This window comes from Hoplias malabaricus, unplaced genomic scaffold, assembly GCF_029633855.1.
Source record: "Hoplias malabaricus isolate fHopMal1 unplaced genomic scaffold, fHopMal1.hap1 H_3, whole genome shotgun sequence".
NCBI classification, from domain to species: domain Eukaryota; kingdom Metazoa; phylum Chordata; class Actinopteri; order Characiformes; family Erythrinidae; genus Hoplias; species Hoplias malabaricus.
The window spans coordinates 128,372-150,000 of NW_027101326.1; the positions used below are offsets into that span (position 1 = coordinate 128,372).

The 21,629-nt window shown below is 44.8% G+C and overlaps 1 protein-coding gene across 1 annotated transcript in view; it reads left to right on the forward strand.

Moving 5' to 3' along the window:
* The window catches only part of LOC136686048 (glutamate receptor ionotropic, NMDA 2B-like), a 173,468-nt gene that overhangs the window by 108,510 nt on the left and 43,329 nt on the right, over positions 1-21,629 (forward strand). Inside the window, exons 6-8 of the mRNA XM_066659530.1 lie at positions 7,429-7,572; positions 11,657-11,927; positions 21,004-21,196. Of these exons, the coding sequence (XP_066515627.1) occupies positions 7,429-7,572; positions 11,657-11,927; positions 21,004-21,196 (608 nt within the window). The remainder of the gene's footprint in view (positions 1-7,428; positions 7,573-11,656; positions 11,928-21,003; positions 21,197-21,629) is intronic.

The window sequence follows — 21,629 nt, forward strand, 5'->3', positions numbered from 1 at the left end:
TAGTTAACGCTTTCAGTCGGGACCAATTTATTTAGTTGGTTTTGCACAGAGCAATGGACATTCGTGAATATTTAAAAGAAAGTCAACTTATTATGATAAAAACATAATACACAACTAAAACAAACATTCAGATATCCCCTGCCCACAAAAAAAAATGTAACACCTCCAACATAACTACGTTTGAACATGTTCATTTTAAAAATTATTCAACTCTAAATAAAGTCATATTAAATTTGGAGCTGCAGAGGGTAAATAACACAATTCTCTCGCATTTTTTCAGTGTAATCCATGTGTATGTCAGAAGACACATAGGCAAGTGGTACAAAACTAAGAGGATTTATACAGCTTCAGTTTTTAATTGTTAAAGAAAATGCACATAATTAATAAGACTAGTGTTCGGTCATCTTCATTCTCAACCTTGGCAGAGTAACGCCTTGGATTTAAATCCCTTACACTAGCTAGTGTTTAACAGGATTTTAATTAGAGGTACATTTGTGCCCCTACTGCCCTTATGACTGATTGACAAGCGGAGGAGTGCAGCAGTGTCCCTCTGAATTCTGCATGTAGTCCCTGGCAAATGCAATGGTAAATAGTCTCTGGCATGAATGCTGAATAAGGCTTGTCTGTTTTGGAGCTGGTATGGGTTGCTAGATGCAGCTGGTCTGTATAATAGACACTATGAATGATGAAGGTGCTCTCTCAAAGGACATTTGGTCTGTGTTATTGGTGGAAATAGTGCTGAATATAGATAGTATCCTGTTGACAGTATTGATGTGAAGTGTATATTGTCTTATAGAAGGTATGCTATGCCCGTGATGTCACAGCTGGCTGGAGTCACTGCAGTTACGCTCACTAAAGGGCGGCGTCTGAGCAAAAACCCAAAAGTCGAAAATGGAGAAGAGCTGTTTGCGATTGACTTTACAAATAGATTCAGCGAGAATTCAGAACTGTTTCCAGACACAGCTGCATACATTAAAGTTGCTACAAGCGAACACACCTCTCCGAGTCTTGCTTTTCGAATGCAGTGGGCTGTCCATGCTTCTCTGGAGCTCTGCGAGTTTTCAATGCTTTCTGTTTAGCTGCACAGATAGTTACCCTTACTGAGCAACACTGTAGTGGATTGGTGAGAAGTCTAACAGACTTTAATTTAATCAAGGCATTACATGTTTCACCTATGGCTTCACTGTTTCTTTTAAAATGGTTCTTCATAGGATTTTAAGTAGTGGTCGTGGTTCTATACAGAATCACAAAGACTCAGAGAACCAGACTGTCAGCACCGTGAACAGATTTTTCAGATTTGACTGTAAATGGCCATATGTCGATTTAAAAAAAATAAGATCTTAATGGCGTCTAAAGGCTTCCTCTGCTATTACAGTCTGATTACGCAACAATAGCAGAACCCTTTCAACATTTTCAATGAACTTCTACGTGGAAGCGTGTACACGTATATTTTACATTGATCTGTGGCATCTTTTCACAATGAAGACAATCTTTTAAACACGATGATTTAATGTTGTTTGGGGGGGTTTGAGTGTTCGTCGTTATATAAAGAAGTTTTAGTCTTGACTAAAGAACCATTTTTGTAAAGAGTTTAATAAACACAGCTGTATATTTTACCACTCACTCTGACGTCTCAGTCTGAGAGGGCGTGCTCCGTCAGTAAAGTGATGTCAGTGCATATCATTAATATACAGTATGCTAAATAAAGCTAGTTGACCTACTGATTATTAAATTATTCATTCATTCATTCATTGTCTGTAACCGCTTGTCTAGATTAAGGTCGCGGTGGGTCCAGAGCCTACCTGGAATCATTGGGCGCAAGGTGGGAATACACCCTGGAGGGGGCGCCAGTCCTTCACAGGACAATATACACACTCACACATTCACTCCGGGTGACTGTCTGTGAGGAGTGTGGTGTGTTCTCTCTGTGTCTGCGTGGGTTTCCTCCGGGTGACTGTCTGTGAGGAGTGTGGTGTGTTCTCCCTGTGTCTGCGTGGGTTTCCTCCGGGTGACTGTCTGTGAGGAGTGTGGTGTGTTCTCCCTGTGTCTGCATGGGTTTCCTCCGGGTGACTGTCTGTGAGGAGTGTGGTGTGTTCTCCCTGTGTCTGCATGGGTTTCCTCCGGGTGACTGTATGTAAACAACCAAAGAGAACAGCATTTCCCCACAATCGTATAATGTATAATAAAAAATTAATCTAGTCTTGTAGCTGATTTGAAGCCTCAAATTCTTGTCTGCCTTATAACTGACAATTACATCTACAAATGAATAGTTTGGCGATGACCGTACCACCCCAGGACATCGAGCATCTCTGCTAGGTGTCTCCGATTGAGCATGTGCCAATACATACTCAGGGCCGAACCAAGGGATGAGAGTCATGTGGCCGCGGCCCTGTCTCGTTCCTGCGGCTTTGGGCTCGGTGCCAAACTCCGCCTCCCAGCTTGAAGTTGCTTCTTCCTCTGCTTATTACCTCACCAGGAGCTGGGACGCGGCCAGCAGCGAGGCTTTAGCGAACCCCTTTTATCGCAAATAGGATAACGATATGTCTTTGGCCTTTCCAGACTGCACAGAAAGACAGAAAGAGAAAAAACAATGTTCTGTTTTACAGCTGGAAGCACTGCTCAGAGAGTCTCGTCTCTGTTATAGGAGGAGATTTGCTGGAACATAGACTTGTTATGAATACTGAATGCATGTAAGTGCTTGTTTTAAATGCGGAGCCGGTGTAAAGGCTGTGTATGTGAGCGGCGAATGAATGTGGACCTCTCTTAAAAATTATAAAAGCAAAAAGGTTTGAATAGTGAATGAGTGTGGCCTCTCTTCTAACTGTAACGCCGTGAATGCTGAACGAAGCTGGCTCTCTGCAGCTGCTCTATGTCTCCTCCCTCTTCCACTCTTTTAAAGTAATGAGAGCTGTGTGGAGCTGCGCTCAGGCAGTGCATTAACACTGCTCTTACAGGGACAGCCAGAGCAGGATTCAATTAGATCTGCGTCCTGGCACCCATTCTACTGGAATAAATGGGACGTAGAGAGATAGAGGGAGCGGGAAATATGGTGGGAGGGAGGGAGGGAGGTTGTAAGAAGAAAAGCAAGATGGTGAAGAAGATGGAGTGGGAGAGGGAGGGATGCAATGCTGGAGGATGAATTGTAATACCCTCGAGCGTAGGACTGCAGTTTCAGAATGGCTGGGTGACTGTATACACGCTCAATCACAGTGGCACGGTGTCACACCACAAACACACACACGCACAGAAAACTATGGCACTGTCATGCTGCAGGTGAGAATGTGTTCTCAGGGATGCTGGCCATGAATTGCTCAGCTGACATAGCGCCAACTACCACCTCCTTTATGGTGCTACACTTTGCTAGCATGTGTGTATCTGCTGGATCAGGTGACAGTCTTTTTTTTTCAGGCTGCCAGGCTGCCTCAGCTTTCACCCTTCAACTATTTCTTTCTCTCTTTTCTATCTCTCTCTCTCTCTCACACACACACACACACACACACACACACAGAGTTTAGTTTTCTCCTAAACTGGGTTATGTGGATATATTCACCTGTGTGTTGGGCCTTGTAAAGATGCCAGTGTTGCTCCACATTACAGCACCAATGAATATAGCCCCTCCATTAACTAGGGCAATCTAAGCTGGTGCTTTAGTCCAGATCCAGCACTGACCTGTATCTAAAGGTTAACCCTTTAAAGTTTGTATTTATTTCTTTGATTGTAAGGAAAAGAAATCTGAAACACTGTTGTATGATCAACGGCACGGTGGCGCAGCAGGTAGGTGTCGCAGTCACACAACTCCAGGGGCCTGGAGGTTGTGGGTTCGATTCCCGCTCCGGGTGACTGTCTGTGTGAGGAGTGTGGTGTGTTCTTCCTGTGTCTGCGTGGGTTTCCTCCGGGTGACTGTCTGTGAGGAGTGTGGTGTGTTCTCTCTGTGTCTGTGTGGGTTTCCTCCGGGTGACTGTCTGTGTGAGGAGTGTGGTGTGTTCTCCCTGTGTCTGCGTGGGTTTCCTCCGGGTGACTGTCTGTGAGGAGTGTGGTGTGTTCTCCCTGTGTCCGCGTGGGTTTCCTCTGGGTGCTCCGGTTTCCTCCCACAGTCCAAAAACACACGTTGGTAGGTGGATTGGTGACTCAAAAGTGTCCGTAGGTGTGAGTGTGTGTGTGTGTTGCCCTGTGAAGGACTGGCGCCCCCACCAGGGTGTATTCCCGCCTTGCGCCCAATGATTCCAGGTAGGCTCTGGATCCACCGCGACCCTGAACTGGACGCGCCCATGGACTTCATTGTGGCTCACGCTGAAGAACGAACTCTTCTTTGGTTCGTTTACCCACAGTGTGCTGAGACGTGTTCAGAGATCTTGTGATAGGACTAGTTTGAAAAAGAATGCTGGTGGTAGCAGGTATATGTGCTCTACACTTTCAGATTGGTAGCATCAGGTGATAGGGGTGGGGGGCCTAGCTTGTGGGTGGAATTGGCTGAGATGAAATTGAGGGCATGCTTGAGAGTGGATTGAATAAAAAACGATCAGATCTATCCACATGAAGCACTGAACCCAGCGCGTACGTCTTTTATATGCAGATGCTGATTACTACTGTTCTGTGACCTGTACTTCAGTCACTGCCTTGATTAAATCCTGAATGACCATTAGTCTCTGACCTGTCCATTTGTGGCAGGAAGAGAAACTTACATGAAAGGAGCTAACGGAACATAGCGTTAGCCTTTCAGTAACATGCACCCACACACACTGGGATGAAGTTTAGTGAAATATGTAGGGTGCAATGGAGTAGTATAGTGGCATCCAGGAGCCACCGGCAGGGCAATCACACACCGTAAATCAGTTCAGAGAGAGTGGGAGAGGAAGAGAGAGAGAGAGAGAGAGAGAGAGAGAGAGAGAGAGAGATCCCTGTAGCATGCCACTGTACTATATTAGTTTCTCAAGAATGCAGAACTGTGTTCATCCCATGTCTGCTAGCTCTTTTCCATCAGATGAACTCTGTTTCTTTAAGCGGTTCTGTTCACAATTCTTAAAACCTTGGTGCTGTTCAGCTAACTGGTCCACATGCGCAACATTTTTGATATCATCTGCATGGGGTACAGGATATTGCAGGTTTACTTGTTTCCCGCTTTGCTGTGGCTGAATTCAGTCAGAAGAGAGTCATGGTTAATCCACTGTTTACAGCAGGATCAGATCATGGTGATATATGATACACTTGTGTAAATGATGGTGAGTTCTGTCTGTGAATGTATTAAAGTTTGAGTATTTTGGAGTATGGCTTCAGAGCAGACCTGCTGAGCAGAAATTGGATAACAGGTCATTTTCCATTTTCACATTCAAAACAATGCACACACACCCATCTGGCTCTGTGATCTTTTACCCAGAACACCAGCGAGAACAATATAACACCCTGCCAATGACCCTCTGCAGCAGAGACTTGGGACAACATCACAGTTCACGCTAATGAACCTGTGAATGTTGAATGAATGTTTCTGGTTCTGGAACCGGTTTCTTATTGGTGGAAATGCACCAAACGGTTCCAAATTAGGTTCGCGAATGGGAACAGATGGTTTCCTCTGTGTGGTTTCTTCCTACAATTCAAAAGCTTATGTTGGTGGGGGTGGCACGGTGGCGCAAGCAGGCAGTGTCGCAGTCACACAGCTCCAGAGACCTGGAGGTTGTGGGTTCGATTGTCTGTGAGGAGTGTGGTGTGTTGTCCCTGTGTCTGCATGGGTTTCCTCCGGGTGACTGTCTGTGAGGAGTGTGGTGTGTTCTCCCTGTGTCTGCGTGGGTTTCCTCCGGGTGACTGTCTGTGAGGAGTGTGGTGTGTTCTCCCTGTGTCTGCGTGGGTTTCCTCCGGGTGACTGTCTGTGAGGAGTGTGGTGTGTTCTCCCTGTGTCTGCGTGGGTTTCCTCCGGGTGACTGTCTGTGAGGAGTGTGGTGTGTTCTCCCTGTGTCTGCATGGGTTTCCTCCGGGTGACTGTCTGTGAGGAGAGTGGTGTGTTCTCCCTGTGTCTGCGTGGGTTTCCTCCGGGTGACTGTCTGTGAGGAGTGTGGTGTGTTCTCCCTGTGTCTGCGTGGGTTTCCTCCGGGTGACTGTCTGTGAGGAGTGTGGTGTGTTCTCCCTGTGTCTGCGTGGGTTTCCTCCGGGTGACTGTCTGTGAGGAGTGTGGTGTGTTTTCCCTGTGTCTGCGTGGGTTTCCTCCGGGTGACTGTCTGTGAGGAGTGTGGTGTGTTCTCCCTGTGTCTGCGTGGGTTTCCTCCGGGTGCTCCAGTTTCCTCCCACAGCTCAAAAACACACGTTGGTAGGTGGATTGGCGACTCAAAAGTGTCCGTAGGTGTGAGTGTGTGAGTGAATGTGTGTGTGTGTGTGTGTGTTGCTCTGTGAAGGACTGGCGCCCCCTCCAGGGTGTATTCCCACCTTGCGCCCAATGATTCCAGGTAGGCTCTGGACCCACCGCGACCCTGAACTGGATAAGGGTTACAGACAATGAATGAATGAATGAATGTTGGTGGGTGGATTGTTCATTCAAGTGTGTCCACAGATGTGCGTGATGGACTGGCGCCCTGTCTGGGGTGTCTTCCTGCCCTGCACCCAGTGGTTCTGGGTGGGCTCTGGGCCCACTGCAACCCTAAATAGGATGAAGAGGTTACGGTAAATGAATGAATGAATACAAATAATTAAATGAAGAAATGAATTGGCCCATAGGAGTCCAAAGGGGTCATAGGCTGTGATGTGGAGAAGGACCAGTGATTACCATTTTAATGTCAGTGGTCATTACCATCACTGACTCTAAATCTATACTCTCATTAGTCATTGACTGAAACTGTATTCTCAGTGGTCATTACCATCATTGAGTCTGAAATTACAGTCTTGGTTGTCATTATCTAAACAACTCATGAGTCTAAAACTGTGCTGTCAGTGGTCATTACCATTATTTAGCCTGCAGTTATACTCTCAAATGTTAATTGCCATACACATATTAGTCATTATCCTCCATTTATTCATTATCTGTAACCGCCTATTCAGTTCAGGGTCGCGGTGGTTCCGGAGCCTACCTGGAATCACTAGGCGCAAGGCAGGAACACACCCTGGAGGGGGCGGCAGTCCTTCACAGGGCAACAAACACTCACACAATCACTCACACACTCGCACCCGTGGACTCTTTTGAGTCACCAATCCACCTACCAACGTGTGTTTTCTGACTTCCATGCGGACATGAGAACACACCAAACTCGTGGCTCGAACCCACAACCCCAGGACCCTGGAGCTGCTTGACAGTTGTTCCACGGTGCTGCCCATATTTGTCATTACTGTTACTTTAATTAAATCTACTGCAGTGAGATTAACTTGTGACGTTAAATTTCACATATAGGCAACTGACGCTATTAACAATATCTTCTCTCTTTGTTTCTCTCTCTCTTTGTCTCTCTGCAGGACGATAACTCGATGTTTTTCCAGTTTGGGCCTTCCATTGAGCAGCAGGCCTCTGTGATGCTGAACATTATGGAGGAATATGACTGGTATATTTTCTCCATCGTCACAACGTACTACCCTGGCTACCAGGACTTTGTCACCAAGGTAATAAACTCTACTGAGACTTCCTCTGACTGAGAAGCAGTAGTATTTCTGAGTGGGGAGGGGACAAAAACTATGTTTATTTTAAAAAAAGAGCGGTCAGCTAGGTTTTCGTGGGAATTTTTCTGGCCACATCATGTCTTTAATTTCTCACGTCATATGCACAGCGTCTGAAAGAGTGTACGGCATTCATTGCTGCTGAGCAACTACAGCATTCCCAATGAAGCTAAATCCAAGACCTACTGTAAAATGGAGATATATTTTAGAACTGGAAATTCAGTCTCCATCTGCTTATTCACTACAGAGCAGGTTTGATTTGAGTGTTGGATCATTCTTAGCGCTTCTGTGACACTGTGGAAGAGGTGGACTCCAGTCTGTAATTGTAGAACTACAAAATGTCCCTGTATGGTCAGTGGAGCTTAGAGAATGGGAAGTGAGTGTAGAAACAAGGAAGTGGTCATAATGTTATGGTCGACTGGTGTAAACACATGACGGATTGGACGCCTTATATAGCGACTGAACACATGCTAACTAGCTATACATGATATAAAATGTATTTGCTTGTGGTAAGGAATGTAATTAATTTGGACGGAGCTGGCTACAGTACACTTTCTGTGCTTAAATGCCCTTGGCCTGTGATAGCAAACTATTTATATAGCTACAGTGTATTTGACCATCTATCTACTCTTATATGTAGTGTTTTACCGCTTGCTCAGAGAATGCAACTTATTTCCCATATCTCTGCCCCTCAGAGAATGTCTTGAGACACCATTAAAGAAGAAAATAATATGCTCAAAAATGCAGAATACCACTACACATGGAAATGTATTAACATTAACTAGTATTAAAAGTTAAAAACTATTTACTCTCAACCAAATATATACTACTGTAGATATACATGTTTTTGACTAAATGTATTTGCATTTAAATGGTTTAAAACCTAAATACATAGACACAGAGGCTAGGGAACTAGACACAGAGACTAGGGGACTAGACGCAGAGGCTAGGGAACTAGACACAGAGGCTAGGGGACGAGGCACAGGCTAGGGGACTAGACACAGAGGCTAGGGAACTAGACACAGAGACTAGGGGACTAGACGCAGAGGCTAGGGAACTAGACGCAGAGGCTAGGGGACTAGACGCAGAGGCTAGGGGACTAGACGCAGAGGCTAGGGGATAAGACGCAGAGGCAAGGGGACGAGACGCAGAGGCTAGGGGACGAGACGCAGAGGCTAGGGGACGAGACGCAGAGGCTAGGGGACTAGACGCAGAGGCTAGGGGACTAGACACAGAGGCTAGGGAACTAGACGCAGAGGCAAGGGGACGAGACGCAGAGGCTAGGGGACGAGACGCAGAGGCTAGGGGACGAGACGCAGAGGCTAGGGGACTAGACGCAGAGGCTAGGGGACTAGACGCAGAGGCTAGGGAACTAGACGCAGAGGCTAGGGGACGAGACGCAGAGGCTAAATATAGAGGAAGGTTACTGAACATTTTTCAGACAAGAAGCACCTGGAAAGTAATCAATACATGTGACAAGAATACAAAGGGAGGGAGATTACATGACAGGGAAAACAGGAACCAGGGAAACAAGATCACATGACAGGAGAGCTTTGTGCAAATACAAAACAGAACACAAATCCAGGCACATGTTACACTTACATTCTCTGAAAACATTTTTTCTTCATTTATATTGGACAGAGCTCTGTGACTAATCATCGAATTCATCCTTTAAGGAGACCGCACCGCAACACACATTTATTTGTGGTCTACCACAGGCTCGGTGCAATTACATTCTCACCAGAGACATTTCTTAATCCCCAAATCCCCAAAACATACCGACTGTCACTTTAAATATTTAATTCCGGACTGGAATTTTGAAGTTAATGTAACATAATGTAACAAGAAATAGCTCATCAGTTAGCACGTTTTTGTAAATGCCCCATGTCCTCTCCTTGTCAGTGCCTCCTTTTTTCCCCTCCGCTAGCTGAAGAAGCTAGTCAAAAATATGTAATGGAACTATGACCATGCAAAGGAAAAACATACCCAAAGACATTCCTTACTATTTAGTGCATACCTTAAAAATAATTCCACAGGCTAGTTTAAGTAGGCTGGCTCATAAAATTTTGGATTTTGGATTTTGGACGTCCATTGACGTTTAAAATATGTCCTTGACGGACAGACTACTTTAGACCTATTTTGAACGGCCAGAGACATTCCTTGTTTACTGGGCTAGAAACACACACAAGGCGCCAGTCCTTCACATGGCAACACACACTCACACATTCACTCACACACACACCTACAGACACTTTTGAGTCGCCAAGCCATCTACCAATGTGTGTTTTTGTACTGTAGGAGGAAACCGGAGCACCCGGAGGAAACCCATGCAGACACAGGGAGAACACACCAACTCCTCACAGACAGTCACCCGGAAGAAACCCACACAGACACAGGGAGAAAACACCAACTCCTTACAGACAGTCACCCAGAGGAAACCCATGCAGACACAGGGAGAACACACCAACTCCTCACAGACAGTCACCCAGAGGAAACCCACACAGACACAGAGAGAACACACCACACTCCTCACAGACAGTCACCCAGAGGAAACCCACACAGACACAGAGAGAACACACCACACTCCTCACAGACAGTCACCCGGAGGAAACCCATGCAGACACAGGGAGAACACACCAACTCCTCACAGACAGTCACCCGGAGGAAACCCACACAGACACAGGGAGAACACACCACACTCCTCACAGACAGTCACCCGGAGGAAACCCATGCAGACACAGGGAGAACACACCAACTCCTCACAGACAGTCACCCAGAGGAAACCCACACAGACACAGGGAGAAAACACCAACTCCTCACAGACAGTCACCCAGAGGAAACCCACACAGACACAGGGAGAACACACCAACTCCTCACAGACAGTCACCCAGAGGAAACCCACACAGACACAGGGAGAAAACACCAACTCCTCACAGACAGTCACCCGGAGGAAACCCACACAGACACAGGGAGAACACACCAACTCCTCACAGACAGTCACCCAGAGGAAACCCACACAGACACAGGGAGAAAACACCAACTCCTCACAGACAGTCACCCGGAGGAAACCCACACAGACACAGGGAGAACACACCACACTCCTCACAGACAGTCACCCAGAGGAAACCCACACAGACACAGGGAGAACACACCAACTCCTCACAGACAGTCACCCAGAGGAAACCCACACAGACACAGGGAGAAAACACCAACTCCTCACAGACAGTCACCCAGAGGAAACCCACACAGACACAGGGAGAACACACCAACTCCTCACAGACAGTCACCCAGAGGAAACCCACACAGACACAGGGAGAAAACACCAACTCCTCACAGACAGTCACCCGGAGGAAACCCACACAGACACAGGGAGAACACACCAACTCCTCACAGACAGTCACCCAGAGGAAACCCACACAGACACAGGGAGAAAACACCAACTCCTCACAGACAGTCACCCGGAGGAAACCCACACAGACACAGGGAGAACACACCACACTCCTCACAGACAGTCACCCAGAGGAAACCCACGTTCGATAATACAACAACTACAATGATACTGCAATAAAACACAGCCTCCATATTATGTATACATTCTGGGTACAGTATTTGTAGACAACTGCATTATTTACAGTGATGTAAGCGTTGGATTGAGCTGTGCTGGAAAGAATGAATGGCACTTGTGATCCAACATCTGTACCTTGCTGCAGTGATGTCCTTGTGACTGAACGCCATCAAATTCTCCCATGTTCCACCATTCACAAACAGTGGTTGTATTCCGTGATGAATATTAAACAGGATTGTCATTGCAAACCTGATTTATGGTTTCTTACATCTTTCTCCTCTGCCCTTGTTGCAGGCACTGTCTGAAAAATGCAGTGATGGGTTTCATTAGCATGGGCCACTGTGTCTTACAGAGAGATAAAGTTTATCTGTGATTACACTCATGCGGCAGCAGCTTAGCTGCAGCTCCTCGGTTTATTTTGGGTAATGCATTTTGTCCTCCCGTTCTCCCTTGTTCCGTCTGCAGGTCCGCAGCACTATAGAGAACAGTTTCGTAGGATGGGAGCTGGAGGAGGTGCTCCTGCTGGATATGTCTGTGGATGATGGAGACTCAAAAATCCAGAACCAGCTGAAGAAGCTTCAAAGCCCAGTCATCCTGCTCTATTCCACCAAGGAGGAGGCCAACATCATCTTCGAGGTGGCACACTCGGTCGGTCTCACAGGATACGGATACACCTGGATCGTCCCTTCGCTGGTGGCTGGGGACGCTGACCACATTCCTCCTGAGTTCCCCACAGGTCCTAATTCAGAGATATACTTCTCATGTTAAAATGACCAGATCTAACAGGGCTTCTGCTCAGGCTGTGTTCCCTGCTTTTTCCTTGTTTCTAAACCCTTTGTCTGTTTAATCTGCTCCCCTTACCCTATAGATCCACTTAATGCTTACACATTTACACACTCTTTGTACTTTATTAGCCCCCTGTCATCCTGTTCTTCAGTGGTCAAGACCCCCACAGAACCTCCACAGAGCAGTTATTGTTTGGGCAGTGGATCACCATTTCGCACTGCAGTGACACCTACACACTGGTGGTGTGATGTTGTGTGTTGTTGTGGTAGGAGTGGATCAGACACAGCAGCGCTGATGGAGATTTACACTGAGAATAGTCCACCAACCAACAGAGTCCCGTGGATGGCGTATTGTGTCCACTGAAGGACTACAGCAGATGAGCTACTGTTTCTGACGTTTACAAGTGTGTGTAATACACGCCAACCACATCATTGTCACCGCAGCACTGAGAAATATCCACCGCCCTAATAATACCCAACCTGTGGTGGTCCTCTCAGTGTCCTGAGCGTTGGAGAGCCAGGTGATGCGGGCTAAAAAGTATGCAGAGCAACAGATGGATAACAGTATTTTATTGTAGAAACGTTAAGTGGAGCTTTTAAAATGGACAGGTGTTAGAAATAAAGAGGCCATAGATGTTACGGATGACTGGTGTATACAGTATATTTACAAGTCATGGATAACAAACAGAAGCATTTCGCACAAAGAAAATAAGAATGTATTGATCCCAAAGGAATACCAGCTTTACAGTAGCATTCATAATGATCAGATAATGACCACATAAAGAGCAGTTTGAGTGGTTTGTGTTCACAGAATTATGATTTAACCTAATGTTACTAGATTGAGATATATATCTACGTACACATATGAAATATACACATGAGCACCATCTGTATGTTAATAAATTATTACCAAGAGCTGCAATAATCAGTGTTCAGTCTAGAGTGCAGAAATAAACAGAAGGTGTTGCAACAGTAGAGCGTATATTAACAACAACACAGTGGAAATGAGTGCATGTTAATGTACTGTAAGCTTGGAACTGTACATTGTGTTTCATGCAGCAGTTACATGCTTCTGTAGTGTCACTTAACATGTAGCAAGCAGCTAAAAATAGATCTGAAGTTCCAAGTGCAGCAACTACGTAAGGGATGTACCTTCAGTGTGATCTACACTTTATGTCCAATACTATGTAGATATTCCTTAGATATTCCTGAATTCAGTTTCTTCAAGGTGCACCTACTGTGGACACAGATGTTCAGTACTGCCAGGGAGAACACACCAACTCCTCACAGACAGTCACCCGGTGGAAACCCACGAAGACACAGGGAGAACACACCTCACTCCTCACAGACAGTCACCCGGTGGAAACCCACACAGACACAGAGAGAACACACCTCACTCCTCACAGACAGTCACCCGGAGGAAACCCACGCAGACACAGAGAGAACAGCTACTGTGGACACAGATGTTCAGTACTGCCCTTACAGCTTGTGTACCGTTCGTACCAAACCTGGGTTAGAGGGTTAAGTCTTGCAGATGAATGCCAACATACTCTCCAAATCTTTCCAAAAAAAATTTAAATAGATGCATGTGTAAAAAAACAAACAAACAAAATAATATCTAGTTTTTGCTCCTCAAATTGCAATCCCTCTGTGGTTACGACCCACAGTATTAAAAGCCACTGATCTGTATGAGTATTTCTGGCCTCCAGCTAGCTTAATGTCTTCATAACTGTCAAGTGTAACAACTTGTAGACTGATGCTACATAGACGAATTATTATCTTGGTTACAGATGTAAATAGTTTAGCTAGTTATCTAGATCACAGGTTCCTAACCCGAGGCCTGATATGCTTTCTCTCTCTCTGTTCATGACAGACAAACGGCATCTGGACAACTAATAGCCCTTTAAATGTTGAAACGCATGTGCTAACTGCATGAAAGAAAGCACAGACCTACAGGGGTTTGACAATGAAAGTGAAACACCTGGTTTTAGACCACAGTAATGTATTACTGTGGTGTAGGGCCTCCTTTTGCGGCCGATACAGCGTCAGTTGGTCTTGGGAATGACATACACAAGTCCTGCACAGTGGTCAGAGGGATTTGAAGCCATTCTTCTTGCAGGATAGTGGCCAGGTCTCTACGTGATGCTGGTGGAGGAAAACGTTTCCTGACTCGCTCCTCCAAAACACCCCAAAGTGGCTCAATAATATTTAGATCTGGTGACTGTGCAGGCCATGGGAGATGTTCAACTTCACTTTCATGTTCATCAAACCAGTCTTTCACCAGTCTCGCTGTGTGTATTGGTGCATTGTCGTCCTGATACACGGCACCGCCTTCAGGACACAGTGTTTGAACCATTGGATGCACATGGTCTTACTGGTGCAGTGTGGAGTTAATGAAGATTGTCCACCAGGCTGCTCCAGTTTAGCCCTGACACGTCCCACACTACAATGACAGGGGTTTCAGTTTCATTGTCCAACCACTGTAAAGTGCTACAAAAACTAAACAACTCGAGTTACAAATGAGTTCCTGTGGTAATTCAAACAGTGAATACAAAGTTACAGACTACGTTAAATGTCAGTCATGTACAAACAAAAGTCATTTTTCCCCTCAAGCATGCCGTTAGAACTTAAACGAGAACAGAACGTAAAAACGAAAGAACAGTGTTTCCTCACAGTCGTAAACATTGCCTTTAATAATAAAAAAAACTCACCATCTTAAAATGATCTAAAACAACACTCACACATACTTTAAGGATACAGTATTATCCCCAAGAACAGAGCAGATGCACTTTTTCCTTGGTGCAACTCCCAATGTCTGTAGTGACGAATAAATACTTCTTGCTTGCCTTTTACAAACAACTCCATTTTTAGGTTTTGTTTTGTTGAATAAAATTGTTTAGCAATTACCATGACTAAAAAAGTGTTTAAATTTGGAGTTACCGTTGTAAAATACCCAAAAAGCTACACTTAAAGATTATTTATTTATTTATTTTTAAAGGGAACGTCTGTGATTGTGGGTAATTGCAGTCCTCTCTGGTTGTTTACATTCTGAAGCTAAGCATCTTATAACTGTGTGTTTGAGGGGGAAAATCAGTACAAAATCTCTACAAACTGTTGTTTGTACGTGGATACAGTTGAACTCGTATGTACTTTTTATTCCGTGTTTGAATTACCACAGAAGCTCGTTTGTAACTCGAGTTACTTCACATTTGTAACACGAGTTGTAGCACATTCCGTAATGCAGTTAGCCATCTCCGAGTTAGAAGACATTCCCACCTTAAGTCATCCGAAACAACAAAAATATGTCAATATTACCCACCTAAGGAGCAGGGATAGAGCAATATCCTCTTTTCGGTTCATATTTTACAACATTTGGAGTTCTCTCTGTTGTCTAAATATACTCCAGATGACTCTGCCAACGTAAAGCGTAACATACTGGACCGAGCAAGTTTGTGTTTTCTCTCATTTACAGACACTGCGTTGAGGCATATTCATATCGGTCATAAATGGCTCTCTGGGTTTCAGCTCATAAACACAACCTACACAACACACTACCTCAATATTGACCCTGGGGAATGTGTGTAATCGAATATAATAATGTTGACTACATGATAAAACCCATATATCGCTCATAATATATACTGGACCATGTTCTTACAACCACGAAGTGTAACTGAATCTACCAGATTATTAACGTTACATTTATATAGCACTTTTCTAGAAACCCAAGGATGCTTTACAATCCACACACACAGCAGCCAAACAGGCACAGCGTACTCTCAACCAGGAACGACCGTCCACCTGGAGGACTGCATCGGGCACTAGGGTTTCACCCAGAATAGAGCGCCAACGCATATTCACTTACACACCAGGACTGTTATTAGTGAAGCCAGTTCACCTAACCTCCATGTTTTTGGACTGTGGGAAGAAACCCCCGGAGAACATGGAAACTCCACCCAGATGGGACTTGAAACCACGTTCCCAGCGCTGAGAGGCAAACGTGCTCACCACTGAGCCACCGTGCCGCCCAAATAAAATGTTGGTTACTCCACCTGATGGCCGTCAGCTGTTGGTATCCTGACAATGTTGTGACATATTGCTGCCTTGGAACTGTGTCTCATGCTATTCAGCTACAGTTACCTTTATTTCGAGATTCTGTCTCTAAGGCAATGATTAATGAGACAGCACAGGCAGCAAGGCATCGAGGTTGTTACCTCCTGTTTCAGACACAGCCTATATTGTTTTCTGGCTTTAAACAGCTGCTTCTCCTCATAAGAAGATTGGTAATGAGCTGGATCAGGTGTGTTAGAGCAGGGCAGGACCAGGACTGAGAATCACTGATGCAGTTACAAAGTCCACTTTAAACCAACTATGAATATGCGATACTTCTAGCGTGAATTTCAGTCCGATTTTCTGCAGACGTTGAACAAATTTGTGAATGCTGTGTGCTGCCAGCGTAGTCCGTGTCTTTCTAAAACGGTCGAATAGAAAATATTAGCTGAGAAGAAAGAGATATCAGTACATTTCCTACATATGTGAAATGCTTTAGAAGACTTATGTCTTACGCTGCTGTCTGAAGGGGACAACCTTTATCTCAGGAGAGTGCATACATTTCCGAGAAATGTGGCATCTCGAATGGATTAGTTCTTCGGAATGACTCTCACTGCCATTTCTGAGGTCAGTAAGAGTTCTAGAAAGAGTGATGGAGTGATGCATAGAGTGGCTGGAGGCAAAATGTGTGCAATAATCCTCGGAGCAGCCTCAGCGCCATTTTACTTAGATAGGGCTTGTTTCATTTATCCCAATGTGTGGGTACAGCCCCCCTAATGTGGGAGCCAAAGTCCACAGTGGCAGGAAAAACAGAGCCTGGACTGCACCAGATAGCGCAGTTAGGATATCAGCTGGACATATTTACAAGGAAGATTTAGCACAGGATATGAGATCATAGAGAGGACAGACCAGTGATGATGAAACACTAGAGAAGATACTGATAGTGTGGATCCTACACAGGATGGTGGATGTAAATATGGCTTGCCGGTTTTTGTTCCGATCTAAAGATTTCTGGATGTGTTTGCTTCATCCATCTCTGTCAGAGTGAAGATTGTCTTGATACACATAGCCTTTGCAAAATGTTTGGGCTCCTGTGTTTCTACGAGAAGCCAGAACATATATTCACTCAATTTAATTTACTAGTACTCTTTATTTATTGAATTCAACATCACATAAAAATGATAGAACACGGCCTGCACAAAAGTTATAGCACCTTTAAAGGAACACCACACTGCAATAAGTCATTCATTCATTCTTTCATACATTATCTCTAAGAGCTTATCCATTTCAGGGTCGCAGTGGGTCCAGAGCCTACCTGGAATCATTGGGCGCAAGGCAGGAATACACCCTGGAGGGGGCGCCAGTCCTTCACAGGGCAACACAGACACACACATTCACTCACACATAAGGACACTTTAGAATCACCTATCCACCTACCAACGTGTGTTTTTGGACTGTGGGTGGAAACCGGAGCACCCAGAGGAAACCCACGCAGACACAGAGAGAACACACCACACTCCTCACAGACAGTCACCCGGAGGAAACCCACGCAGACACAGAGAGAACACACCACACTCCTCACAGACAGTCACCCGGAGGAAACCCACGCAGACACAGAGAGAACACACCACACTCCTCACAGACAGTCACCCGGAGGAAACCCACGCAGACACAGGGAGAACACACCACACTCCCCATAGACAGTCACCCGGAGGAAACCCACGCAGACACAGGGAGAACATACCACGCTCCTCACAGACAGTCACCCGGAGCAGGAATCGAACCCACAACCTCCGGGCCCTGGAGCTGTGTGACTGTGACACCTACCTGCTGCGCCACCGTGCCGCCCACAATAAGTCATAACAGTATATTTTTGTCATTTACCTTAACTTATCAAATGAAGTTTTGTGATTTTAGCCTTTCAACTCATGTTTTAAATTACTCTAATGAGGAGGAAATTTGATACTTGGCTACACATCCCCTAACACCTATGTCCACTGGTCTAACATGTGCATGCCACCCATGTTCCCTCACCTCAGCCGCCAAGTCAGCTTCTTCCTTTTGAATGCTTCGCCTCAAATGGAGCTGTTAACTCTATGAAATGAACTATCTGTTTACTTTGAGAGTACAGCACCATATCTGGCCTCAGTGTAGTTAACGCAATGCACTCTGGGACCTGCAGTTTTTTACCTACGTCCACCAGCTATTTCCAATCTCATGCTTCGCCCCATCTACCAATATTTATAGCCTGTGCACACTCTCGAATATGTTCACTCTCACGCACAGACTAATCCCTTTATTACTACAACCACTCGTTAATGCGTTTACCTCTAATTGTTTGCTGTCCATCAAACATGCTAAAACTCGTAGCACCTGATTGTCTCCCTGTAGACCTCCCCTGTAACAAACTAACATTACAAGCAATGTGCTTCAGTGTGCCAACCCCTGTACATTATCCACAACTAGGATCTTCACCTCCCCACTGTCCACGATTTTTTGTTGAAGTTGGAAGGACATTATAAGTTGCACCAAGCCTCCATCGCCCACAATTCTTGCCACGTGATCTTCCGATTCTCTAGAAATAAATACTAATTCTAACTGTATTTAACTTAATAATTTAAGGCAGCTTTTGAACTCATGTTTTTGAGTTGAAGCTGGTGAAGTTTTTTACAGTGTTGGTAGTATTTGAATGTTGAAATTACAGATACAAAGTCATTGTGATGCTTCACTGACGTATCTTAGGGGGAATAGAGCCTCCATTGCTACTCTGGGCTCAGCACTGTAGAAACTACACTATGTAAATTTTGGAGGTGGGTTCAATACCAGTTCTTACAGAGTGTTGACATAAATATATATATATATAACTTATACAAACACACATTTTATTTTGTTTTTTTTTATACTAAGCAAATAAATAAATCTGTTGAAAAATAAACTTGAAATAAATAAAACAGTTCACTTCACCCACGGTGTGCCCAGGCTTTTTCATATAACCGTAGTTTAACATTGGCATCTAACAATAGAAGATCAAGTGTAAGGCATGTTCACACATGTTCCTAGTGTCTTTCAAAATGTTTGTTAAAATGTAATGCTTTTTTTGGTGCGGGGGATGGGGCCTATTCAGTTTTAACAAAGAGCATAATAGCTAGGTTAAGCTTGTTAGCATACAGGACAGTAAACTAAACTTTATAAGTCAACACAGCTTTTGTGTCAGGACTGAGTGGACCGACGGAGGCGGACGCACTCGCTATAACACAGTGACTTTTTATTTACACCAACAGATACAAAACAAAGACAGAATACTTAGACCAAGAAAGACCTAGACTAAGAGACTTGGACAGAGAGAGGGAACTGGACTGACAAACCTAGAGAGATAGAACTAAACAGAGATCTAAACAGAGTGAGCTTACACAGACTAATCTTAGACAGAACTAAATAGACACCTGGACAGGGAGAAATAAACAGAGAAAGACAGCTAAACAGACTAAACTTGGACACAGACAGACATGAGACAAGAGAGATACAAAGACTGACTTTGAGGGCATGAGAGACAGACAGATTGAGAGACAGACAGACAGACAGACAGACTGAGGGACAGACAGACAGACCGAGAGACAGACAGACAGACAGACTGAGAGACAGACAGACAGACTGAGAGACAGACAGAGAGACTGAGAGACAGACAGACAGACTAAGAGACTGAGACAGACAGACTGAGAGACAGAAAGACAGACAGAGAGACTGAGAGACAGACAGATAGACTGAGAGACAGACAGACAGACTGAGAGACAGACAGACAGACAGACAGACTGAGGGACAGACCGACAGACCGAGAGACAGACAGACAGACAGACTGAGAGACAGACAGACAGACTGAGAGACAGACAGAGAGACTGAGAGACAGACAGACAGACTGAGAGACAGACAGACAGACTAAGAGACTGAGACAGATAGACTGAGAGACAGAAAGACAGACAGAGAGACTGAGAGACAGACAGATAGACTGAGAGACAGACAGACAGACTGAGAGACAGACAGACAGACTAAGAGACTGAGACAGACAGAGAGACTGAGAGACAGACAGACTGAGAGAAAGAAAGACAGACTGAGAGACAGACAGACAGACTGAGAGACAGACAGACAGACAAACAGACTGACAGACAGACAGACTGAGAGACAGACAGACAGACTGAGAGACAGACAGACAGACAGACCGAGAGACAGACAGACAGACAGACTGAGAGACAGACAGACAGACAAAGAGACTGAGAGACAGACAGACAGACTGACAGACAGACTGACTGAGAGACAGACAGACAGACAGACAAACTGACAGACTGAGAGACAGACAGACAGACAGACAGACAAACTGACAGACTGAGAGACAGACAGACAGAGAGACTGACAGACAGACAGACAGACAGACAGGTGTGACATTTTGGGGTTTTAATTTGAACAAGTCTGACAGCTTTAGTGGATGTTGCTGTCACTGTCATGTAACAAAACATAAAAACAAGTTGTAGATAAATCTGGGCACTGTTCATATATTAGCTTTATTTTATACTTTGTTCCGAATCTACCTCAGATGTAATGTAAATGAAAACTGTAGAAGAAAGACCAGGATATTAATCCTGTGTGAACTGTCATCTCTGTAAATATTCCACTGTCCTCTGGAAATATGAATATGACAGAAATCTTAGAAATGAATTCTTTAAATTAATAATGTAGTTTGTGTGTGTATAGATTTTGAGAAATTGTGTGCTAAGTTTTATTAAGTTGAAGGGGATTACGACTAGTGCTCTGTGAAGCTTGTTAATTCTTGCACTATTTATGAAAGATGTCTCAAGTTCAGTGCTGGAACACAAAGTGTGTACATTCTTAATAGTGAGAGAGAAAAATCACAACAGTAAAAGTGATGCTTACAGCAGATTTCTTCGCCTCTCTCTGTCTGTCTCTCTCTTTGTCTCGCTCTCTCAGGTATGATCAGCGTGTCTTATGATGAGTGGGATTATGGGCTGGAAGCAAGGGTACGTGATGGTGTCGCTGTAATTGCCATGGCAACCTCTACCATGATGATGGACAGAGGTCCGCACACGCTGTTGAAGTCGGAGTGTCATGGTGCTCCGGAAAAGAAAAGTCCAGTATCGGGAAACCCCAACGAAGTGCTGCGGTAAGGTCACACACATATGCACACTGTCCTCATCACAGGTGGCAAAACATTGTTTATTAATAATTGTTTGTGTTATTAAGTCAATTTAATTTGTTTTATATTGTTTATACAGTTTATAATGTGCATTCACTGCGTCATATCTCCTTTCTCTCTGTGAACCGCATTGTATGTAGTACATTGTGATAGTCCCAAGCATTCATTCATTCATTCATTCATTCATTGTCTGCAACTGCTTTTCCAGTTCAGAGTCTCGGTGGGTCCAGAGCCTACCTAGAATCATTGGGTGCAAGGTGGGACCACACCCTGGAGGGGGCGCCAGTCCTTTGCAGGGTGAAACACACTCACACATTCACTCACACTTACACCTATGGACATTTTTGAGTCACCAATCCAGCTACCAATGTGTGTTTTTGGACTGTGGGAGGAAACCCAC